Source organism: Telopea speciosissima, chromosome 1, assembly GCF_018873765.1.
Source record: "Telopea speciosissima isolate NSW1024214 ecotype Mountain lineage chromosome 1, Tspe_v1, whole genome shotgun sequence".
In the NCBI taxonomy this organism is placed as follows: Eukaryota; Viridiplantae; Streptophyta; class Magnoliopsida; order Proteales; family Proteaceae; genus Telopea; species Telopea speciosissima.
The window spans coordinates 35,775,967-35,801,901 of NC_057916.1; the positions used below are offsets into that span (position 1 = coordinate 35,775,967).

General features: G+C 37.4%; 3 protein-coding genes and 1 long non-coding RNA gene across 4 annotated transcripts; 3 read left to right on the top strand and 1 right to left on the bottom strand.

Moving 5' to 3' along the window:
- LOC122665752 lies at positions 1-23,613 on the bottom strand. Its single transcript, XR_006333488.1, has 3 exons — positions 23,464-23,613; positions 5,502-5,505; positions 1-62 (listed from the first exon to the last, which is right to left on the bottom strand). It is a non-coding gene; the product is annotated as an uncharacterized LOC122665752 (long non-coding RNA).
- Positions 1,307-2,579, top strand: LOC122665733. Its single transcript, XM_043861879.1, has one exon. The coding sequence runs from the start codon at positions 1,417-1,419 to the stop codon at positions 2,476-2,478; it is 1,062 nt and encodes a 353-aa protein (XP_043717814.1). The 5' UTR covers positions 1,307-1,416; the 3' UTR covers positions 2,479-2,579.
- Positions 13,781-17,083, top strand: LOC122665740 (40S ribosomal protein S3a-like). Its single transcript, XM_043861884.1, has 7 exons — positions 13,781-13,931; positions 14,016-14,063; positions 14,160-14,265; positions 15,610-15,747; positions 15,853-16,038; positions 16,257-16,457; positions 16,879-17,083. The coding sequence occupies exons 1-7, from the start codon at positions 13,921-13,923 to the stop codon at positions 16,969-16,971; spliced, it is 783 nt and encodes a 260-aa protein (XP_043717819.1). The 5' UTR covers positions 13,781-13,920; the 3' UTR covers positions 16,972-17,083.
- LOC122665745 (40S ribosomal protein S3a-like) lies at positions 22,676-25,935 on the top strand. The gene is made up of 7 exons (XM_043861889.1): positions 22,676-22,779; positions 22,864-22,911; positions 23,009-23,114; positions 24,406-24,543; positions 24,649-24,834; positions 25,052-25,252; positions 25,676-25,935. The coding sequence occupies exons 1-7, from the start codon at positions 22,769-22,771 to the stop codon at positions 25,766-25,768; spliced, it is 783 nt and encodes a 260-aa protein (XP_043717824.1). The 5' UTR covers positions 22,676-22,768; the 3' UTR covers positions 25,769-25,935.

Consider the following 25,935-nt stretch of genomic DNA (forward strand, 5'->3'; position numbering starts at 1 on the left):
TTATTGAGAGTGGCCTTATTTGGAAAATGATATTTGTGTAAATGGGAAATATGTGGCAATTGCTTTATTCACTCCTGCTACTTGATGCAGATTACGTTCTATTAACATCTTCTGAACGTATAATTAATGACTTGACTACTAATAGTTTTTTAGTCACTATGGCTTTATATCTCAGAAATAAATGGTACAATGGTGGATCAAACACAATTGCTATTTTTATATCAATTACTTCTGATGGGAATGTTATTTACCCTGTATTATTTGTTGATTACTGCTGAAATCTAGGATCTGCAAATTTCTTGTAGTTCTTTTTTAGTACTCAGGTACATCTGCTGTTGGGCTATTGATTCTAGCCAACATTAGTATTTGTTTCAACAAAGTGAAGTAGGAGTTTGGTAAGCCCTGACTTAGATCTGAAATACAAAGGGGGAGTTCAGTAATTTAGATCAACTTCCTGATTATGTTTGGGGTTGAATTTAAATTGTAACAGTTTCATCATTTTGTCCAGTGCTTTATTGTTATTCCACATTTATCTCCCCTGCTCCCTGTAGTATGTTCTAGTTGTCAGTGTTGGTGCTTCCTGAGAGAGGGGGGGGGGGGGGTGGCAATATCTTTATTTTGAAGTAACGTTTTTGTAATCTGCTTATTAAAGGTCCTACTCTTTGGCATGAAATGGAAAAACCATGAACTTTTGAAATAATGAGGATTTTTTAACCAAGTGATTTGTCTTGCCTTCAATTTATTCCTTGTAATGGTCTTTGTTTTGTGTATGTTTTCTTCGGTTTTAATTTTAAAAACATGTTTACCCAATCCTCCATCCTTCCCCATGATTGAGGTTATCTGTTTTGTGCTTTAGCATGCATTTCAAGTATAGAATGGCATATAATTTTTGTTTATTTTGGTGTAATAAAATGTTTGATATACATGCTCTTAGAATTACGTAAGTCTTAAAGTTTTTTATTTCTCTCCCAGATTGCTACCAAACAACTTAAGCACCAAGTGTTTGAGATTTCCCTTGCTGACCTTCAGAATGATGAGGATCAGTCCTACAGGAAGATCCGACTCAGAGCTGAGGATGTTCAAGGAAAGAATGTCCTCACTAACTTTTGGGTAAGCATTTTATATTTTGTAATTTTTTCCCTTTTCAACAGCTTCCCACTTATTGTTCAAAAGATCAGAGGAAAAATGCACTGATACAATTAGATTTGTTCAGGGAATGAATTTCCCAACAGACAAGTTGAGGTCTTTGGTGCGTAAGTGGCAGACCTTGATTGAGGCACATGTTGATGTGAAGACTGAAGACAACTACACTTTGAGGATGGTAATATAAGGAAAGGGAAGAATTGCAGTCACACCCACATAGACGCGGTGCAATCTTAAGCTCTTCCATGTTCTATTTGGAATCTTTCAAGTGTAATGGCACGGGCATTGTTGGGAAGAAGCATCACGTTCACCTCAATGGTGAACTCTCCAATTCGCTCCATGCTGTATAATTTCTATTATCGGGCTTCGTCAACAATTATCGGTAAGGAGAATGGGGTGAAGAATCCGAAGACGGATTATGACAGGGGAGCTAACTCTGATGCCCCTGCAAATCATTTCAGCCGAGTTAATCTTTCTCCGTTGCTTTCCCCTGGTATAACTCATCTGGAAGATCTTGAAATTGAGCTCGTAGATCTTGATACTTGGCGGGTTTCATCAGGTTTAGCTCAGGCATGGAATGAAGCAGATGGAGCAAAAGAAAAAATTTCTTCTTTAACAGAAACAGTTGACGAGCCGGTGAGTTACTCCTCGCTTGCTGATGAAGCTGACTTTGATGAGATTGAGGACATGAGAATTCGCGGCAATCTCTTTTATAAACTTGATAGGGATTCCCGAGAGTTTGAAGAGTACAATTTAAGCTTCCGCCGGAAGAAGACTTCTAGGGACACCACCAGGGAGAGGAAGAAAGACAGTCGAAACAAAGAGAAATCAAACAGTAAATCAGCCTCTGGAAATGGAAAACTTCCAAAGCTTTTGAACAACAAACCGAATACATTTCCTTTTGTGGAAAAGGATGGCTTTTCTGCCTCTTCAGCAGGTAAGAAGCTGAGAACCCCGACCTTTAATCAACTAACGGGACCTTATCATGAGCCATTTTGCTTGGACATTTACATATCGAAAGGTTCTATTCGTGCTTGCATTGTTCATCGGGCAACTAGTAAGGTTGTTGTTGTGGCTCATTCGATTTCTAAGGACATGAAATTTGACTTGACCTCGACGAAGAATGCTACTGCTTGTGCTGCTGTGGGTCAAATTCTGGTTCAAAGGGCATTAGCTGATGACATCCATGATGTGATTTACACACCAAGGAAAGGGGAGAAATTAGAAGGGAAGCTTCATTTAGTGCTTCAGTCTGTTATTGATAATGGAATCAATGTCAAGGTGAAGATTAAGCCAAAAGGAGCAAAGAAAGTTGGGAACCAAATGGCAGGGTAGTTGTTTAAGAGCTGAGTCATCTAATAGTCCACATTTTGATTTGCCACAAGCAACTTGCTATCACATTTCATGTTTCCTCTGTGTAACTAAGCAACAACAGAATAGTTTGTCACTTGTTTAATTTTCTTCATTGGTCTCTTCTTCTTTTTATTGAGGTGGGGGGTTTAGCTTTTTTAGTTTAGGGTCTCTTTGATATGATTTGTATTTGTATTTATCTTTCTAATTTCTATTTATGCAGGTGTTTGGTATGATTTATAATGTTTATTTCTATTTATTACAAATTAGAATAAATTAAAAATCACAAATAGCTCAAAAGCTATTTGTGATTTGTGGCCATAGATCATTTACTGTTAGTTATTCGTAATTTTTGAAAGTTTTAACTGGCACGTGCTGTAACTGCTCCAAATCAAGGGAAAATTAGGTAACTTCACTCTTTTTATACTTTTTTGATATTTCACTGTCAAACCCTAGTCTCTCTCTCTCTCTGTGGCATTCTCCCTCTCACTAGCTCGCGAACCTGAAGGTGTCTCCCTCTCGCTTGCTTGTGAACTTGACTAAAGGTGAAAGCCTTCTCGATCTCGCTTTCGCTTGCTCTTGAACCTGGCTGAAAAAGGATATAATTCAATGCCCATAAACCTCCCAGGGATTCTCTTCCACAAATCAATAAAGCCAAGGAAAGAGCTTGCTCAGATCCTCTTCTCCAGAAGATAGAGGAAGGAAGATAGCAATGACTTGTTGGGTTCCTTCATGGGTGAGAAAGCAGTCTCATCGCGAAGATTCTTGTCAATGTCATCGGTGTTATCTTGTTGCTCGAGACACCACAACGACATCTGGCGTGGATCGTTAAGCACCTCGGAGAAAACCCAAGCGTTCTACAAATGTCACTATAAGGATTTTAATTTAGTCCCAACCCCATCACCAATTTCATCAAGTCCTTTTCAAAACCTTGGTTAGTTCCTCAGATAAATAGCTAATGGGTGTGTGTTGACTTTACAGGAGGAATAAGAGTCAATAATTAAGTCTAAAGACGAGAGTTGTCAAAAGCAGATTCTTAATTGGGCAGATGCCAGGAACCTGCCAATAACTTCAAGAATTATTCAAGAGACACTGACGATTGCTTCCATCCTTTCTTTCACTTTCAGAGAAGTAGTTGAAGATGTAGAATATGAAGGTTGGTTAACCCATTATATTCTTCTTATTCTTTTGTGTGTGTGAATTTATTCTTTACCTTTCCATTGATGATGAATCCTGTCTACTAAGTGCTCAAGAGAAGGTTCTTTAGAAGTCGGTATTGTGTGTGGCAGAGATGGTTTGATATGTGCAAGATAATCTGAAAATAAAATAAAAGAAAAAAAATAATAGAGAGAGAAAGAGAGGAAGAGAGATAAATTTGGGGCTTTACGGACGAAGCCACCGGACTTTCTGGCACAATTGGGAGGTTGCCGATCCTCTTCTCAAGATAAATTAAGAGACAATTTAGGGATTTTCATTCTTCTCAATCTATTATATTTAGTGCTATTTATAAGGAGTATTACAGTTAGATAACTACAGAACAATCACAATTCTGATGACTATAACTATTCTCACGTACATGTAATTATAACTACTACAGAAATTTAGATTCCTAAAACCACATAACTACTTAGACCCCTAATTTCACATAACTAACTCACACTCCAAAGCACATCTGCATGTTCCAAGCGCGGACATAACATTCCACCCTCCTTAAAAAAAGATCTTGTCCTCAAGATCAATGGTAGGAAACGAAAGTGTGGACCAATAAAAATTAAATAATCTCCACCCAGATCCCAAATCTTGGTAGAGTAATTTCCAAAAACGATCCAACACAACTTGCAATTTTGGATGGAGAACTTCCTCTTCATCTTGCACGATTGGAAGATCACCTTGTTTTTGCCATTAAACAGAGGGGGATATTCCTGTATAGACCCGGGACGGTCGATTTCCTCCTCCATGCCTGACTCTGATGCCATTTGATACGTGCAAGATAATCTGAAAATAAAATAAAATAAAATAAAAATAATAGAGAGAGTAAGAGAGATAAATTTGGGGCTTTACGGACGAAGCCACCGGATGTCCTGGCACAATTGGGAGGTTGTCGATCCTCTTCTCAAGATAAATCAAGCGACAATTTAGGGATATGCATTCTTATCACTCTATTATGTTTAATGCTATTTATAAGGAGTATAACAGTTAGATAACTACACAACAACCACAATTCCCACGACTATAATTATTCTCATGTACATGCAATTCTAACTACCATAGACTCATAGACTCCTAAAACCACATAACTAGTTAGACCCTTAATTTCACATAACTAACTCACTCCGAAGCACATCTGCATCTTCCAAGCGCAGACATAACAGTTGGTGATGTTGATGGTGAGCTTGCTTGCTCTCCGTGTGCCTAATTTTGCAGATTTCCTGTCATTAATGGGAAGCAGCGTTTGTGTGATTTTAGGGTTTGTGTTGCCTGCTTTTCCTTGGGTTTCAGTCCATGTTAGTTCCATTTTCTTAGTTGTTGGTGTTTTTTCTTGGAATCCTTCATTTTTCTCTCCAGGGTTGTTACAGAATTCCTTAGCTCTCGATAACGGTTTACATTTGGCATTTCACATGTGGTGGTCGTGCTCGATGGTTGTTTTTGTAGTTAGGAGTTGGGACAAGTTCTGGTATAATATAGGTGTTTGTTTGGTTTTGTGGGTTCTTGCCCACATCCCCCTCAAGTATTTGAAGCTATTTGGGACAAGTTCTGGTATAATATAGTGCCCGCTTGATAACCTTACGGGTGTTTCTATTCTGGTTATGTGCTGAGAAACAACAAAACAATTTTTTCATTTGTTGTGTTGAGAAACCGTTTTTGACCCGCTTGGTAAACCTGTTCTTGGAAACAAGAAAAACCCTTTTTTTTTTTAAAAAAAAAAATTAACAAAAGGAATTGGAGAGCTTCTTCCCCAAATCGCAAAACAGAAGGAAACTGTTAGGGTTTCAAAACAAAAAAAAAACCCACCTCCAACTCTGGTTTCAGGTTTCGACAGTTTTATGGCACGGAGGGGTTTGTTCCGTTTGGCCCTCTAAAAATAATAAGAGATGAGATTTCAATGCTTGAGGCTTGGCCTTTACAATCGTTCCCTCTGGTCGAGAACAGAGGCATTGAAGATGAGATCAAAAGAACTGGACTAGGTCGAGATGATCATGCTCATCAGGCTTCGATCGGAAATCGAACCAAGGATAGAATAGAGACAAACATGAGAAAAAAAAAAACAAGTGAATCGAACCAAACTCTTACCTAGAGGTGAAGGCAATTTTCAGCAATCCAAGAGCTCAGTACCATCAATGACACTGATTCTCCTTCAATTGTTCAACCTCCTAGCAGCAATCTCCTTTGTCATCCCGGGAAGCTCCTTCACATTCTTGACTCCAACCGACTCTGCTCTCTCTTCGCAGATCAGAGCATGCCGTTTTCCCCTTGTAAAGCTTGCTGGTTTTTCTCACTTGAGAGCTCGTGTGAGAGCAGCGATGGAGGTTGGAGGACACCAGGTTCATTGAAGCTTTGTTTTTTTTTTCACAGTGATGGAGGTTGGAGGACACCAGAGGTTCCTTGGAGCTTTGTTTGCGAATATAGGAGTTTTTATCAGGCACACTTTTCCAATTTTCAGCCAAGAAATGACAGAACATATCCAACATGTTCTGTCAAAAGTCTTCCAGGGAGCATAAATTTTGATTTATGTTTCCAAAAACAGTCACAGAAAACACTTCATTATCAAGCAATTTTTAGGTGTTCTTCCGTTTCTCAGAACGGAAAAACATCAGAAACTGTTTCTCATAAGGTTATCAAGTGGGCTCATAGGTGTTTTGCATGTTCTCTATTTTTGTGGTTAAGACGACTGATGCTTTATGCCGTCACTGAGGCTTATTATTACTCTTTGTCGTTACAACTGAAGGTTGTAATCTCTGCAGGTTTTGTTTGCAGTTGTAATGACGCATTTGAATGATTAAATCGTATTGGATCTGTGATGCATGGCAATGTTGTTTATGGTCGATTCCAGCTGATTACCAGCAGATTTCTGTTGATCCGGAACATAATCTGATCTAAATCAGCTAGACCCAATTCCTTTTTTTTTAAACCCTGTTGTCCAGTGCACCAATGAATAGCAGCCATAAGCCCATATTAGACTACAAATACTAATAAAGGGCCATAAGTTTCACACTTGCCTGTCTTTAAAATTCTCAATACTTATATAATCATCTATTTTTTTACTAAATAAAGATGCATTGAGAAGGTTGAGAACATCCAAACCTACATGTAAATATGTAATTGACCTTTGAATTGATAAGCTTTACAAAAAGCTCACTCCATAAACATTTTAAACAAGGTGATGGCTGGGTAGTTTGCCTTTGTAAATACAGTTTTTCTGAACAAAATTTTGGGGTAATAGTAAACCTGTAAGTGTGATCTCAGCTTCTCATAGTTTATTACTGTTGCACCATTCTCCCTTTAAATATCAATGGAGGGACTACCTTGGGCATGAGGCATGAGCCGCATGACACATGTGTGCCTATTAAGTACTAGTACTTGGTCTCCCCCCCCCCTCCTCTTTGGGGTGGACCATTGATTGAATCCAGATTCTCTTCATGTACGAAGTGAGTGATTATTCTCAACATATGCTAATGGCTACCTGTCCTATGCACAATTATCTCTTAGAAAGAAGGATTTGCTTGGTGTAACCACAATTGATTACCTGAGCCTGGCACCATAATGGTTTTGCTTTCATCTATCATTCCTTCTTTCTAGCATAGTTTATACGATTGCTTGTCACTCTTCACATCTATTTACTCTTTGATTATTGCAGCATTGAATCTCAACAAGACACATCCACTTTGGTGTTTTTGTTTTCGAGACATTGATTGCCAACAAAGTAATATATCTCCTGCTCCTTGTACAGTCTTCTTTTATGGGCTTGTGTTTCTTCTGCTTTCCTAGTGTATTACCTAGTAAAAGAACAGTTGAATGATCTTTTGATAACCTTCCCTAAGCGGGAAAGATGTGTCGAGACTTTTTCTATTTATTCCTGCCGTTTCATTTACTATTCTCCCAAACAAACCAGGTGAAATGTGCTCCTGATACACTTCTATATAGAAATTTGGTCTTATTTGTTATTACAGAATTTTAGGTCAGGTGATCTTGATGAAAATATAGTCATAAAGATCAAATATATATATCAGATAATTATTTATGGCCCCATGTCCTAATAGTACAAATTTGACCTTGATTTTTAGTTATAGTGAAATTACCCTCATTTGTGAATGTTGTGCTTAGAAGTATAGATTGTATGTACGCAGAAGGATATGGCCCAATACTAAATATCCTTATCACGTTTAATATTTTGGGCCACAAGTTCCAATTGATATGCTTGTGCTTACAATCACACACTCTGATTTTTAGTTTAACCATCTGCTTGGTTTCATCGACAGCTCAAAAGAATACAACGATAGAGATATTTGGATAATTTTTTTAGCCCAATCCTGTGTTACTGTTTGTTCCCATCCCTTTTCTTTACATCTCACATTAGTAGGTTGGTCCTTGCAGGTGTTTCACTGAGTAAACTGAATGTTCTCCATTGTTTTGCTTAGTAACTTGAAGTTTCAATGTTCTGGTATTGCGGATAGGTTCCTTTTTAATTCTGTTGTAACACTTACATTTACACTTGGTGCCTAATTTAGTGTCCATTGATAAATTTACCTCCTCCTAAAATGTCTAGAAAGTTTTTCTTTAAAAAAAAAGGGGGTAAAAAGGTACAAGCATTTGGTTTGAAGGGAGGTAGCTTGTCTTGTTCATAGTTCGTACAAGGAAATCATTAGATCCCCAATTCCTTTTCTGACCCTTGAAGGACTTGAAGGATTCACTAATCCATCCTGAAGGCTGAGCTTATTTGGGTGTGAAGCATGAATTGGTGAACCAACCATTGCTAGTATTTGTATTTTTCTCTTTTCTGAATCTTCCATTCTTCCTTAGGTTGAATCTTTTGGTCCTTATGTACTCATTGGCTAGTGTTATTCTGATGCAAATTTACTATTTTATCCATAGCCTAAAACTAGGAAAAGGAAAAGAGAGATAAAAATTGATGGTCTCACCTGATGGATTCAATCCAACACAGCCATAGAAACAGGGATCCCGTTAACAAGAATCGGAGGGCTACACAAACCAGCAAAGGGGATATGACCAAGGCCTCTCACCTATGGCCTTGGTCAGTCAATCACTAACCAATGGTCTCTCTCACTATGAGTGTTGTCATACAGAAACAAGCTACAAGCTTTGTTTCTTCAATACTCAAATTATGGGGCGATGTAGTATAAGTCCCTATTTCGTTAATTGGGGCTAAATTATCATTGGACACTAAATTCTCCCTTAAAAGAAGGATTTGCATGGTGTAACCACAATTGATTACTTGAGCCTGGCACCATAATGGTTTTGCTTTCATCCATCATTCCTTCTTTCTAGGATAGTTTCTATGATTGCAGTCACTCTTTTCAACCATTGTTCCATGTCACTCACTTAATTCTTGTGTGTTTGAGTTGCCTATATTTTATTGCTTTGAAGTAAACATCTCTTTTTTGGGAGGGTACTCCACATGACAATCGAATATCATGGAAAACCATCAACACTCCTTATTTGAACTGCCCCCATCCACCATCAGGTGTTTCATATTCTAATTATTGTAATCGTTATTAAATTGTGACTGAATTTGTTGAAATTTTAATTGTTATTCTTAATGTTGTAGGAGAATACTATCTTATTGATTCTAGATAGACATATGTCTGGGTATATGGTTCCTTTCAAGAATTTTTTATATCATCAACATGATTTTAAGCATAGAAGACCATAAGGAGCAGAGGAGTATTCAATTTCAGACACTCATCTTTAAGAACCGTAATTGAGCGGCCATTTGGAGTCTTGAAGAAGCGTTACCCTATTTTGAAGATGATGTCTTCATATGATTTCAAACACAACTTTTGATTGTGATTGCTTGTGTAGTCATACACAACTTTATTAAAAAGTAAGTGGCATTGGATTAACTTTTGAAAAGCAGAGAGGGGAATGTTCGATGATGAATGAGAAGACAGTGATAGTGACGAAGAGGATGTTATGAATTTTGCAAATGTGTTAGGTGGCACACACCAACAATGGGAAGCATATCGTAGACAAATTGCAGATCAAATTAGAGAAGCTTATCAAAATTGATGATAGCAAAAAAATGTTAAGCCCATTTCAAGTTTTGCAAACATGTGACAAATAAAGTGATGGTTTTTCTAAATCTGTTTTAAACTCAATACCCAGTTATTAAATGTCATGCTTCCTTTTCCCGAAGTCCATTTCTAGCTCTCTTGATGGAATCAGTGCTTCTTTCTAGAGGGGTCAAAACCATTCTAAAGGATTTACACCAATTTCTTGGCGTAAAATATGTAGGCCTAAAAGTGTGGGCGGACTGGGTATTCGGCTACATCTCAAATCATAGCAAAGCCATCATTTTTAAACTGGCTTGGAGATTGATTACTCAACCGGATGCACCTTGGGCAAGGCTTCTTCGTGGGAAGTATTTTCCAAATCAATCACTCTTTAATCCATCTTTTGTCCCTCGTTTTGGGTCTTGGATCTAGAACAGTATTGGAACCATCCTCCCTGAGTTCAGGAAAGTTGTTTATTGGCGAGTTGGGACTGGCAGAAGTATTAATATCTGGTCTAATCCTTGGGTTCCTAACTTACCAAGTCTCACCATTTCCCAAACTATTCCTCCTTATCCTTTTTTTTCAAATCTGTTGATGAACTCTTATGTGAAAGAACTTGGAATCCCTCTTTTACAAACACCTTCCCTAGGCTCAGTCTTTACCACTTTGAACAAATTTGGTATCCTTTCAACTAAATGCGTTGTAGCTCACCATCCCCCTCTCTTCTCAGTCTCAACATTTGGAACAGAATCTGGAAGTTGAAACCTCACCCTAAATTTAAGCTCTTCATCTAGAAAGTTTTAAACAATGGACTTTCTACAGGTGAAAAATTGCAAAGATTAAACCCTTCTCTCGGTTTTTGTCCTTTTTGTAAGGATACTTTAGAAACAATTTGGCATCTTTTCTTTTCTTGCCCATTCTCTTAAAGGATTTGGGCAGCAGGGTCTCTTGGTCTTGGTCTGCGAACTGAATTCCTTCAAGGGGATGATTTGATTGATGCTATAGTCAAACTAATTTCAGATCCTAGTCTTTCTAAATCTGATGGGAATAGAATCCTTTGTTCCATGACTATAACCCTGTACTTCATCTGGTTGAACAGGAATAAAGCTGTTTTCCAAAAAGACAGTTTGAAACCTTTTGCAATTCTGCAAATTATCTTTCAATGGGAAAAGGATCTTTGAATCCATGATCCGATTTCTCCCTGCCATTCACCCCTCGCACTCTACACAAATCCAACCCTTACCCTCTTCTTTTCTCTTGGACTTAGACTCAAAGGAAGTTGCAATACTCATTTCTGATGGTAGTTGTGATCCAGGAACAAAGAGTGGAGGTTGGGGTTCAGTTATAATTTCTAATAATACGTTTATTGCAGCCTCAATGAACTTTGGCCCTGCAAGAACAACATAGGAAATAGAACTCTGGGGACTCTTACAAGGAATCAAAGAAGCACTCTTTCTGGGATGTCGGAAATTAAAAATTTGGACTGATTCGTTGGAGATTTCACAATGGTTATCGGATTTGGATGTGGTCATGGACACTTTTTCACTTGTTGTTTGATGTAAAATCTAATTTAACTCTGTTTTCTTTTGTGACTATTCTTAAACAACTGAGGCTCTATATCCAGCCAGCCCATAATCTCTCTTATTATACTAGACTTGGGAGTTTATCATCTTTAGAATTATTTGTTACTGTACCTATTACGTTTAATTCATAAAGGTTTTTTATCATAAAAAAAAGGTGATGGTTTTTCTTTCCAATTACGATGGTATGGGGGATGAGGATGACCAAGAATCCTTTGTTCAAATATTTTATAGATGGATCTTGCTATGTGTAACCACGGTTGGTTACACTGAGACACATAACAAATTTGCTCTTTTTCCGAAGTTAAGAGTGGTTGTAATGACATTGAACACCATAATTAAACATTTCTTTACCTTACATCGTGATCAAAATATATAATAATAACTTAAATCTTATTTGCTAGTAGATACGAGGGATTTGGATCCTCTACGGTTGGGTAGTTGAGCGTCCATTGTGCGTCCCACACACAGGCAGAGGCAAAATTACCGCCCTACCCACTGCCTGAGCACCCTGCCTGTGTGAGGCCGCACAATGGTCTGTCGGCTGCCTGACCGCAGAGGATCCAAATTGAGAAATGACAATAGGTTGTTACGTTATGGATTTAGGTATCAGTATTGTATTGCCTGATACAGTCAATACCAATACCAAACTGATGTTGCAGTGGTCGATGTATCAGTCATGATATCTATGCATCGGTTAGATCGACTGTTACATTGTTAAAACTACTGGTATTGACATGTCGATACATCGTATATATCAGCCATTTTTATAAAATTTTAAATTTTTGAAAATTTTCAAAATTTTCTTGGCCGATACATCAACTGGTACAATGCCTGATTATTATAACCTTGATTACTTGTGCAACCATATCAAATTATACATAACATGGGTTTTTTTTGGTATTATTTGGGATTACGCAGTACTTTAGGAAATGTAAGATACTAATGCAATTTTAGCAAACATTAAGGCTGTGTTTGGTTTGCATTCCCAATCTGAAAAACGCACATTCCCATTCTTAGATTGCAGAATGCATTATTGACTAAGAAAGAGAACACTAATTAGACAAATGTTGGCTAAAATACTATCCTGATTTCAGAATGCATTTTAGCATTTCATCGAATAACTCAACCAAAATAGAACATCACCATCCATTGATAACAATTCCCTTTCTCATTTTCTGCTCCATCATTTCCCAAGAATTCCTTCTATTAATTCCTTTGTTCTTACCGTCTCCTCTTTTGGATTCCTCGATCCCTTCTTTCCAAAATGATATATTTTTTTTTAAATTGTCGAATGCAAACATAAATTAAAAACATTTTAGCAATCACAATCAAAGAGAGATGAAGTATTTATTAAAGTAAAATTTTCATCTATAAAATTTTTACAGCCTAAGACAATAACATGGATGCATCATTTTGATTTCAAAAATATATATATATCCGAAAATTGGAGACAACAGTGAAATTCTAGGTTTGCAAGCCTCAAAGCTGCGGTGATGGACCGAATATAAGCTACCTGTTCTAGATTCCACTCATCCATGCACAGACTCTACTGTGACCTCCTAGGTTTCGAGGTAACCTACTTCAATAAGGAACCAGACCTCTAGATTTTCAACGAAGACCACAAATACTAACGTAGTAGAAAGATGGATGGCCTAGATATCGTTCTAGCACAATCGAACTCAAATCTACAAGGTAAAAGATAAGGACGAAAATGACATATTTCAATAGATTTCAAAATGATCGATTACAAATCCCAAAGAGACCTTATATAATAGATCAAGATACATTTCGAACTAATAAAAATGCGTCACAAAATTCAAAGTTCAAATTTTGCGCCAAAACTTTGAAGCCCCAGATGGCCTTCAAAATGAAGGGTTTTTGGGTGGATGCCTTGGCTTGGTTTACTTATAGATCTCTCACCTTATTACTGAAAAGATATTTTAATGGCAAATCGGACGAGAAATGGCAAAGTTATGCCATCCAGAAGTTGGCCCTGGGAGTTTAAGTATTTTCTGCTAGATTGGGTCACTTTCTGTTGATCTAGAGAATCCAAGAACTGGGTCGATACTTCCTTTACATCAAATACCTCTTTAGAGACGTCTTTTACGCTAAGAACTCCCTTCTTGTGGTCAACGTCGAGGCATTACACAGAGAGAGAGAGAGAGAGTTGGCACCACAATGGATTAGAAGTCCCGTTCTAGAATGGGCCTCATCTTGGGGCTGTTCAAGATTTTAAGAATGAGAACCTATACCAAATGACATTTTTGGTGTTTTAGAATATATTTTCAAACTAAAATGCATTTTTAGAATGCATACCAAACGCAGCCTAAGAAACTGTAACCTGAATAACCAATTTATCCACCGAAAGATCACAAGTCATAACCATAAGGGTGGTCAGGAACATATAGAAAACATGAAAAGAAATATTCAAAATTACTAAAATTTGTGGGGCCTCTGTGTAATTTATCCTTTTCCCCCTTCCGTTCGTTTCTTTCATGCCCTACGACATCTGATACACATTAAAACTCTAGGGTTTCAGGAAATAGGATTTTCTTTTGCTTTCGGAGGCGTCTTGAGTGTTTGCTTCTGAAGCTGTTCCAAGTACATCGTCTACAATGGCGGTCGGGTACGCCGATTTCGATCTGCTGCTAATCACTTATTTGCATCCTTTTTTCAATGTTCACTGATTGTTCGTATTTGAGTTTTACAGGAAGAACAAGAGGATATCGAAGGGGAAGAAAGGAGGAAAGAAGAAAGCGTGAGTTGAAATGAGACCTTAGCGACGTAACTTGTTTCATATGTTATTTTTATATGCTGATCTGTTCTGGTTCTGATTCTGATTCTCACCTCCCAGGGTTGATCCTTTCTCTAAGAAGGACTGGTATGATATCAAGGCTCCATCGATCTTCAGCACTAGAAATGTCGGGAAAACCCTAGTTTCAAGAACGCAGGGGACCAAGGTGGTGGCTTTCTCCTTTGCTTCGACCTTTTCATTAATTGTCGATTTATTCACCCGTCCATAAAATTTGTATTAGTGGCGTACTGGAACCAGAAATTAGGGATCCATTATGTTAGAACGTAATCTTTATTTGTCATTATTAGCGCCAATTATGAGCTTGTGATAATCGAAAAGGATGGTATCGTTTCCATTCAAGTTTGCTAGAGGCTTTTTACCCCTTACTGGATGAAGGTGATTGAGAGTGGTTTTATTTGAATAATGTGATTTTTGTAAATGGGAAATATGTGGCAATTGCTTGACGACTACATTCTATGGACTTCTTCTGAACGAATAGTTATTCACATGACTACTAGTAGTTTTGCAATCACTATAACGTCATATCTCAGAAATAAAATGGTGCGATAGTGGATCAAATACAATTTCTATTTTTTATATCAATTACTTCTGATGGAAATGTTATTTTCCATATATTATTAATTGATGATTTCTACTGAAATATATGGATCTGTAAATTTCCTGTAGTTTTTGTAGTGCTCAGGCACATCTACTTTTGGGCTATTGATTCTAGTGAACATTAGTATTTGTTGCAACAAAGTGAACTAGTAGTAGGTGAGCCCTGACTTAGATCTGAAGTACACTAGTGGAGATCAGGAATTTAGACCAGCTTCCTGATTATATTTGGGGTTGAATTTAAACTGTGATAGTTTCATCATTCTGTCCAGTGCTTTATTTTGTATCCCCACCTCCCTGTAGTGTGTTCTAGTTGTCTTTGTTGGTGCTTCCTAAGGGGGGTCCAATATCTTTATTGTGAAGTATCGGTTTTGTAATCTGCTCATTAATGGTCCTACTCTTTGGCTTGTAAATGGAAAAACCTGAATTTTGAAAATATGAAGAATTGGAACCAAATGATTTGTCTTGCCATTTGTCTTGCCTTTAATTTATTCCTGTTATGGTCTTTGTTTTTTGTTTGTTTTCTTCAGTTTTAATATTAAAAGCATGCTTTAGAGGGTGGGCCTTGGTGCAACGGTAAACGTTGCTCCATTGGGTTCGAGTCTGGAAACAGCCTCTCTGTGAAAACTTAAGGCTGTGTACATTATGACCCTCCTCAGACCCCGCAATTGCTGCAGCCTCGTGTTCTGGGTACATGATTTTTTTTTATTTTTTTTTAAAAACATGTTTTACCCAATTCTGCATCCTTCTCCATGATCGAGGTAATCTGTTTTGTGCTATATCATGCAGTATGGAATAGCATATAATTTGCTGTTTATTTTGGTGTAATTGAATGTTTGATATACATGCTCTTAGAATTATTTATGTGTCTTAAATTGTTTATTTTCTCTCTCAGATTGCTTCCGAAGGACTTAAGCACCGAGTGTTTGAGGTTTCCCTTGCTGACCTTCAGACTGATGAGGATCAGTCCTACAGGAAGATCAGACTCAGAGCTGAGGATGTTCAAGGAAAGAATGTTCTCACTAACTTTTGGGTAAGCATATTATATTTTGTAATTTTTTCCCTTTTCAACAGCTGCCCACTTATTGTTCAAAAGATCAGAGGAAAAAAATGTACTGATACAATTAGTTTTGGTCAGGGAATGAGTTTCACGACAGACAAGTTGAGGTCTTTGGTGCGTAAGTGGCAGACCTTGATTGAGGCACATGTTGATGTGAAGACTACAGACAACTACACTTTGAGGATGTTCTGCATTGGATTCACAAAGAGGCGACCAAACCAGGTTAAGCGAACCTGTTATGCACAAACGAGCCAGATCCGGCAGGTGAATTTTTTTAAGAGTTCCCTTTTTCTTTATACTTTCTATTATTCCATACATTGTATGTTTGCATATGGTTTGATGTTTTTCCTGCTTGTTAGCTTCTGTCATATACATATGCGATCCAAGGTGCATTTTATTTTGTTAGATCATGTGAGTTTTGGTTCAAAATTCATTATATGGACTTTTATTTTATTTTTTTTAATTTTTCTGGATGTTAACAGATTCGCCGTAAGATGAGTGAAATTATGGTAAATCAGGCAACCTCATGTGACTTGAAGGAGTTAGTACAGAAGTTCATCCCTGAGATGATAGGGAAGGAAATTGAGAAGGTCACCTGCGGCATTTACCCTTTACAGAATGTCTTTATTCGAAAGGTTAAGATTTTGAAAGCTCCCAAGTTTGATCTTGGCAAGTTGATGGAGGCAAGTCTCTCATGGTCTTTTAACCTGATTTTATTTTTTCGCTCTAGTTTCTAGTATAGTATTTCCCTTTGTAACCTGTAGTTTTATCTTGTTTTAAGTACACACACACCCAATGTCTTCCCCCTCCCTCCTCCCCCAAACAAAAAATGAAGATATACAAAGCATTACCTCCAGGAATGGTCCTCCTTTTCTGTCATCACCTTAACCATAAACAGTTCCAGCTTGACTGAAGTATGCATGTCCTGCCTCTTAATTGTTTGCTTGCTATATTTGAGTTCCTAATCATCAAGTAACTAAGAGCATGAGAATCTGATTAAAGATCCACTATGTTCTCTGCTATGTATCAGTGTTTATATGTTGTGTTAAACTTTATTATTTGAAAATATCTTCAATATTTAGTTATTCTGGACTGTGTTTGCAGGTTCATGGGGATTATTCAGAGGATGTTGGTGTGAAGGTGGACAGGCCGGCAGAGGAACCAATGGCCGAGGAAACTGAAGTAGTTGGAGCTTAAATGGAGTTTCAGCATATTTTATTTTTCTTTTCTTTTAACCAGATTTTGAAAGTTTTGTTTATCCTTGTTGCTGATGAGAAACTTAACTAGGAAAGGATTTTGGCCTTAGATTATGAAGGTCAATGGTTTTTGCCTCCTCTTTGGCCCATTGTCTTTTAGTCCTAATTATTTTTTTCCTTGCACTGCCATTTCTGTGGGTGTTGATTTGAGAATAGCATTATCCATTTTCAATGCCTTGCGATTATGGTTGTTACTGCAGAGTCTGACGATACTAAAAATCAAAATATGATGAAAGGATTCTCTCTCTGTCTCTCTCCACTTATTCATTTTTTATTTTTAAATTTTGAATTCTTGCCGATGGGAAGAACAGAACAAAGTTTCTGGTGGGTGGAGCAAGAAAAATTAGGAAATGGCCGAAAAAAGTATTTGCTCTATATGTATTCTACAGTCTAGTCTCCACTCTTTCTGTGTTTTCTTTTTGTTGTGATGAAATTGGTAAATTCTGTTTGTGTTCCTCTCCGTCTATCGCCAATCTGCAACCTTTGCTTTCGTTTTCATCTGACAGATGGCAATGGCAGATGGGTAGAGTATTCTGTGTTTGTTTCCTTTTTTGTGTTTCATATAGCATAAGACTTTTTTGGACTACGACATACGCTGGTGGGTTAAGGTTTTAATTTGTAGAGTTAGGGTTTTTATGGGGTTGGATTGCTGAGAGCATGGTCGGGCGAGGGAGACTGGAGAGGGTGGTGGCGGGGTTGCAGAGGAGCAAGAGAAGGAGGGCTGGAGGGGGTGGCGGCTGTGGAAGAAACAGTAGAAGGAGAAGAAGGAGAAGGGGAGAAAAAAGGAATAAAAAAAATATATTGAATAAAAATGAGGGCAAAATTGTCTTTTTCTAAAAGCTAACTTTTAACATCATTAATTCGTCATTAAGGGTATTATAGGGATTTCACTGTGGTGAGGGTAATTTCACCATTTAAAAAGAGTTGACAGAAACTTAACTGTAGAGGCTAACGGAGTGGATTAAATTGAAATAAATTCATAAAAATAGGGGGTGTTTGTGACATTTTGATCAAGTATGGTAAGTTTTTGAGATATTGGATACTTTTAGGGGGTGTTTGTAAAATTTTCCCTTTTTTTTTTGTATCTTAGAAATGACCCCCACATCCGTGTCTTTCCAAGGGGTTAGGCGGTCATTTCTCACTTGGCTATGTCTTGGTGCAGATACATGCCCAGGCCGGGTGGCATTCTTTCTCCCTACTTTATTATTCCCTACAATATTCCGATCATTATTGAGCATTCTTTGATAGTCATGAATTTTCAAATTTAAGCCCTACATGTTTTTTGACCACCTTGATAAGCTTTTAATGAAGCTTCGTTTTGAAAATTTTCACCCATATGAAAAATAGAGCTTAAATTAGTGCCTTGGTGACTAGAGAGATGCATTACCTAACGAAGCAAATGACAAAGGAAAATCAAATCCAACAATTAGAAGTAATTTTAAAAAAGGGAAATTTACATTTATCACCCCTATATTTTCAGATAATTATATCAACCACCTCTGGATTTAATCTGTTAGTTTTAGATTGAAAAGACCATTTTACTTTGTTATTAGGTAAATTTACGTTTACCAGCCCTGTGGTTTCAAACAATTATGTTTATTATCCCTGGAATTTCATCTGTTTCATAAACCTGCCCTGTATTTTGAAAGATTCTTACAGACATACATCTACCGTTACATGAGAACAATTAAGTGATAATGTCATTGCCCAAATATTAACTAAATACCTGTAATACCCTTATGAAGGTGCTTTTATATATTTACCCCCATTTGTTTGAAACACCATCTCAAAAGAGAAAGTAGTCGCCCACACATCCTCTGCAAATTCCCTTCATCCCAATCCACCGCCCCACCTCCACCCTTGCAACCCATCCCCACCCCATGTTATCACCATTTCACAAAAGAAGAAAACAAAGATGATAACCATTTTTAGAGCCCACAAAACCTGGGGCTAGTGGTGGTCGTCAAGGAACAGGGAATTAGATCTCAGCAGCGTAGGAGTCCTTTGGTGGAGCAATATTGTTTTAGAGGTCGAATCAAGTTGAAACTTGGTGACACGAGGGCGGATGATGAGCTAGATGATTAAGGAGATAGCACGCATGATGACGATTATCGCGATGATTGTGAGTGGTTGTAATGAAATTGAACACCATAATTAAACATTTCTTTACCTTACATCATGAACAAATTATATAATAATCACTTAAATCTTATTTTCTATAGACTTGACTTTAATTTATTTTATTTTTTAAATGGTTGTTATGCCGTAATTTTTACTATGCCAAAGTTGATCAGTCATTGTAAGATTTTAAAATTTATACGCCGCTGCGATTGTCATATTCCACCTCTTGCAAGTAAAATATTTTAACTTAATTTAAGCGAGTAAAAATGAAAAGATTATAAACAGAGTGCCTTTGAATGAATCCGTATTTCGTTAGCTTGAGATCTGAAATTTCTCTCCATTCTGCTCCTTTCTAAGCTTAATTATGTACAAATGCAACGAGGAAAGAAAAACCGTGAAAATCAAAAGATAGAAGATGGATTACAAGAAGAAAAATAAAGAAGCGTGCTACAAGTCCTCTAATAAAATCAAACATGTTCATACCATCACACTAACCGAAAGTCGGGTTCCTAAAAACCACACAAAAAATATTCAATAATCCAAAATAAATTTAAGAAAGAAAATTATCTAAGAAAAGACCTGGATTTGGTATGTATCCGTTTCCATCCATTAATTCAAAAGTTCAAGAGATCTCTGTTTTACATTCTACACCTCCATGCCTTTGGCCTTGCCGCACAGAGTCAAAAAAATTTATCTACAACAGCCCCATCTCCCCAACCCCCTTCGATTCCAACGGTAACAACCTATTCTCCTTTTATTACCCTCGCGTAAGCCTATAACAATAACAAACAAACAAGCAAACAAAAACCCTGGACTTCCATAGCAAAACACTCCTCCCTTCGACTCTCATTCCCATCTAATTACTTGACCCCAAACCAGGATAACCTCTTAAATTTTCACTGAAAATCACCACACCCATTTGACTTTAAAAAAAAAAAACCCTTGTCGATTCCGTGCACGCCCACCACAGCACCACCCCTTTTTTTCCTCTAAAACTTCGATTAAACCCTTCTAGGTTCAACCCATGAAAAAGAAAAAAAGGAGAAATAGCAAAGAGAAGAAGCGAGGACAAAACCAAGAGAAAATACACAAGAAGAAGAACAATCGGACATACCTAATTGGTCCAAACTTGTCAGTTCTCTCCTCGGCCTTCTCCTCCAAAGTGATGAAGCTAATCCGGATTGGATCCGGACATCACAAAGGGTTATTACAACTTCCCTTCGAGCGTCACCAAGTCTGCCAGATGTTCAACTCCTTGAGTTCCAAAGATTCTTCCCTATTATTTTTCGAAGGGGATAATTTTCGCACAATGGGAAGATGGAAGAAGGAAAGAGAAGGGGAAAGAGAAAGAAAGAAAAGCGAAGAGAAGGGGGAAAGAGAAGAGAAAAAGGGAAAGAGAACATTGGCATTTAGGCTGTTTCGTTTGAAGAAGATTTGGAGAAGATTGCGAGAGCATGAAGGAACAGGACATTTTAATAAAATTTTTAACTTTTAAAGAAAATATAATATAAAATATTTTCTATATAAGTATATATTGTATATATAAAAAAATATAAACATGCTTATAAACAATACGGGGGGCCGGCGGGCTTAATCGAGGCTTAAACCCGATTATTATAACCTTGAGTACTTGTGCAACCGCCTTCTGAAAAATGACACCCTATATCAAATTATCTGAGAACAAAGGTTTTTTTTTTTTTTTTTTTTTTTTTTTTTTTTTTTTGGTATTATTTAGGATTAGGCACTACTTTAGGAAATGTAAGATACTAATGCAATTTTAGCAAACATTAAGGCTGTGTTTGGTATGCATTCCCAATCTAAAAGTGCACAATCCCATTCTTGGATTGCAGAATGCATTATTGACTAAGAATGAGAACACTGTTTGGACAGATGTTGGCTAAATTACTATCTTGATTTCAGAATGCGTTTCAGCTTGTCATCGAATAACTAATAGGCAACCAAAAAAGAACATCACCATCCATCGATAACAATTCCTTTTCTCTGTTTGCTCCATCATTTCCCAAGAATTCCTTCTATTAATTCCTCGGTTCTCACCCTCTCCTCTTTTGGATTCCTCGATCCCTTCTTCCCAAAATGATATTTTTGTTTTTTAAAATTGTCGAAGCAAACATAAATTAAAAATACTTTTGCAATCACAATCATAGAGAAGATGAAGTATATATTAAAGTAAAATTTTCATCTGTAAAATTTCTTCGGCCTAAGACAATAACATGGATGCATCTTTTTGATTTGCAAAAAAATAGAAAAAAAGAAAATTGGAGACAATAGTGAAATTCAAAGTATGCAAGCCTTGAAGTTGCGGTGATGGACCGAATATAAGCTACCTGTTCTAGATTCCACTCATCCATGCACAGACTCTACTTTAACCTCCTAGGTTTCGAGGTAACCTACTTTGATAAGGAACCAGACCTCTAGATTTTCAACGAAGACCACAAATTCTAACGTAGTAGAAAGATGGATGGCTTAGATATTGTTCTAGCACAAATGAACCTCGAATCAACAAGGTAGAAAATAAGGATGAAAATGACATATTTCAATAAATTTCAAAATGATCCATTACAAATCCTAAAGAGACCTTGTATAATAGGTCAAGATACATTTGAACTAATAAAAGTGCGTCAAAATTAAAAGATTGTGCTAAAATTCAAAATTCAAATTTAGTGCCAAAACTTTTAAGCCCTAGATGGCCTTGAAAACGAAGGGTTTTTCGGGTGGATGCCTTGGCTTGGTTTACTTGTAGATCTCTACACGCTATTACTGAAAAGATATTTTAATGGCGAATCGGACAAGAAATGACAAAGTTACGCCATTTGGAAGTTGGCCCTAGGAGTTTGAGTATTTTTTTGCCAGATCGGGTCACTTTCTGTTGGTCTAGAGAATCCAAGAACTAGACCGATTCTTCCTCTACATCAAATACCTCTTTAGAGATGTCTTCTACGGTAAGAGCTCCCTTCTTGTGGTCAACGCCGAGGCATTACATGGCGATGATGGACCATTGTTGGTGGTTGCCATTGATGAGAGAGAGAGAGAGACTTGGCTTCGATCAAGCCCTATTGAGTCACGGAAGTTTGTTCATAACTGCCATGAAGTGAGATCTAGAGTTCCATCCTTGATGTTGCTCATGACATCGAGAGCGCTCGTGCTACAAAACGTGAATTCCACGATGGATTAGAAGTCCCATTCCAAAACTGGCCTCATCTTGGGGCCGTTCCAGATTTTAAGAATGAGAATCTATACCAAATGACATTTTTGGCGTTCTAGAATATATTCTCAAGCTAAAATGCATTTTGAAAATACATACCAAACGCAGCCTAAGGAACTGTAACCTGAGTACCGAATTTATCCAACGTAAGATCATAACCATGACTCCATAAGGGTGGTCAGGAACATATAGAAAACATGGAAGGAAATATTCGGAATTATTAAAATATTTGGGGGCTCTGTGTAATTTATCCTTTTCCACCTTCGTTGCTTTCATACCCTACGACATCCGATACATTTTAAAACTCTAGGGTTTGAGCAAATAGAATTCTCTTTTGCTTTCGGAGGCGTCTTGATTGTTTGCTTCTGAAGCTGCTCCAAGTACATCGTCTGCAATGGCGGTCGGGTACGTCGATATCGATCTGCTGCTAATCTCTTATTTGCATTCTTTCTTCAATGTTCACTGATTGTTCGTACTTGAGTTTTACAGGAAGAACAAGAGGATATCGAAGGGGAAGAAAGGAGGAAAGAAGAAAGCGTGAGTTGAAATGAGACCTTAGCGACGCTAACTTGTTTCGTATGTTATTTTTATATGCTGATCTGTTCTGGTTCTGATTCTGATTCTTACCTCACAGGGTTGATCCTTTCTCTAAGAAGGACTGGTATGATATCAAGGCTCCATCGATCTTCAGCACTAGAAATGTTGGGAAAACCCTAGTTTCAAGAACGCAGGGGACCAAGGTGATGACTTTCTCCTTTGCTTCGACCTTTTCGTTAATTGTCGATTTATTCACCAGTCCATAAAATTTGTATTAGTGGCGTACTGGAACCAGAAATTAGGGATCCATTATGTTAGAACATAATCTTTATTTGTCATTACTAGCGCCAACTATGAGCTTGTGATAATCGAAAAGGATGGTATCGTTTGCATTGAAGTTAGCTAGAGGCTTTTTACCCCTTACTGGATGAAGGTGATTGAGAGTGGTTTTATTAGAATAATGTGATTTATGTAAATGGGAAATATGTGGCAGTTGCTTGACGACTACATTCTATGGACTTCTTCTGAACGAATAGTTAATGACATGACAACTAGTAGTTTTTCAATCACTATAATCATATCTCAGAAATAAAATGGTGCGGTAGTGGATCAAATACAATTTCTATTTTTTATATCAATTATTTCTGATGGGAATGTTATTTTCCATATATTATTAGTTGATGATTTCTGCTGAAATATATGGATCTGTAAATTTCCAGTAGTTTTTGTAGTGCTCAGGCACATCTACTGTTGGGCTATTGATTCTAGTGAACATTAGTATTTGTTGCAACAAAGTGAACTAGTAGTAGGTGAGCCCTGACTTAGATCTGAAGTACACTAGTGGAGATCAGGAATTTAGACCAGCTTCCTGATTATATTTGGGGTTGAATTTAAACTGTGATAGTTTCATCATTCTGTCCAGTGCTTTATTGTTATTCCACATTTGTATCCACTCCTCCCTGTAGTGTGTTCTAGTTGTCTTTGTTGGTGCTTCCTAAGGGGGGCCCAATATCTTTATTTTGAAGTATCGGTTTTGTAATCTGATTAAGGTCCTACTCTTTGTCTTGTAAATGGAAAAAACCTGCATTTTGAAAATATGAAGAACTGGAACCAAATGATTTGTCTTTGTTTTTTGTTTGTTTTCTTTGGTTTTAATTTTAAAAACATGCTTTAGAGGGTGGGCCTTGGTGCAACGGTAAAGGTTGCTCCATTGTGACCGAGTGGTCACGGGTTCGAGTCTGGAAACAGCCTCTCTGCGAAAACTAGGGTGAGGCTGCGTACATTATGACCCTCCCCAGACCCCACAATTGCTGCAGCCTCGTGTTCTGGGTACCCAATTCTACATCCTTCCCCATGATCGAGGTTATCTGTTTTGTGCTATATCATGCAGTATGGAATAGCATATAATTTGCTGTTTATTTTGGTGTAATAGACTGTTTGATATGCATGCTCTTAGAATTATTTGTGTCTTGAATTGTTTATTTTCTCTCTTAGATTGCTTCCGAAGGACTTAAGCACCGAGTGTTTGAGGTTTCCCTTGCTGACCTTCAGACTGATGAGGATCAGTCCTACAGGAAGATCAGACTCAGAGCTGAGGATGTTCAAGGAAAGAATGTCCTCACTAACTTTTGGGTAATCATATTATATTTTGTAATTTTTTCCCTTTTCAACAGCTGCCCACTTATTGTTCAAAAGATCAGAGGAAAAAAATGTACTGATACAATTAGTTTTGCTCAGGGAATGAGTTTCACGACAGACAAGTTGAGGTCTTTGGTGCGTAAGTGGCAGACCTTGATTGAGGCACATGTTGATGTGAAGACTACAGACAACTACACTTTGAGGATGTTCTGCATTGGATTCACAAAGAGGCGACCAAACCAGGTTAAGCGAACCTGTTATGCACAAACGAGCCAGATCCGGCAGGTGAATTTTTTTAAGAGTTCCCTTTTTCTTTATACTTCTATTATTCCATACATTGTATGTTTGCATATGGTTTGATGTTTTTCCTGCTTTTTAGCTTCTGTCATATACATATGCGATGCAAGGTGCATTTTATTATGTTAGATCATGTGAGTTTTGGTTGAAAATTCATAATATGGACTTTTATTTTATTTTTTTTAATTTTTCTGGGTGTTAACAGATTCGCCGTAAGATGAGTGAAATTATGGTAAATCAGGCAACCTCATGTGACTTGAAGGAGTTAGTACAGAAGTTCATCCCTGAGATGATAGGGAAGGAAATTGAGAAGGCCACCTGCGGCATTTACCCTTTACAGAATGTCTTTATTCGAAAGGTTAAGATTTTGAAAGCTCCCAAGTTTGATCTTGGCAAGTTGATGGAGGCAAGTCTCTCATGGTCTTTTTAACCTCCTTTTATTTTTTCGCTCTAGTTTCTAGTACAGTATTTCCCTTTGTAACCTGTAGTTTTATCTTGTTTTAAGTACACACACAAAAGGTCTTCCCCCTCCCTCCTCCCCCAAACAAAAAAGGAAGATATACAAAGCATTACCTCCAGGAATGGTCCTCCTTTTGTGTTATCACCTTAACCATAAACAGTTCCAGTTTGCCTGAAGTATGCATTTCCTGCCTCTTAATTGTTTGCTTGCTATATTTGAGTTCCTAATCATCAAATAACTAAGAGCATGAGAATCTGATTAAAGATCCACTATGTTCTCTGCTATGTATCAGTGTTTATATGTTGTGTGTTAAACTTTATTATTTGAAAAATGTCTTCAATATTTAGTTATTCTGGACTGTGTTTGCAGGTTCATGGGGATTATTCAGAGGATGTTGGCGTGAAGGTGGACAGGCCGGCAGAGGAACCAATGGCCGAGGAAACTGAAGTAGTTGGAGCTTAAATGGAGGTTCAGCATATTTTATTTTTCTTTTCTTTTAACCTGATTTTGAAAGTTTTGTTAATCCTTGTTGCTGATGAGAAGCTTGACTGGGAAAGGATTTTGGCCTTAGATTGTGAAGGTCAATTGTTTGACTTTAAGTAACAGGAACTTGGTTTTTGCCTCCTCTT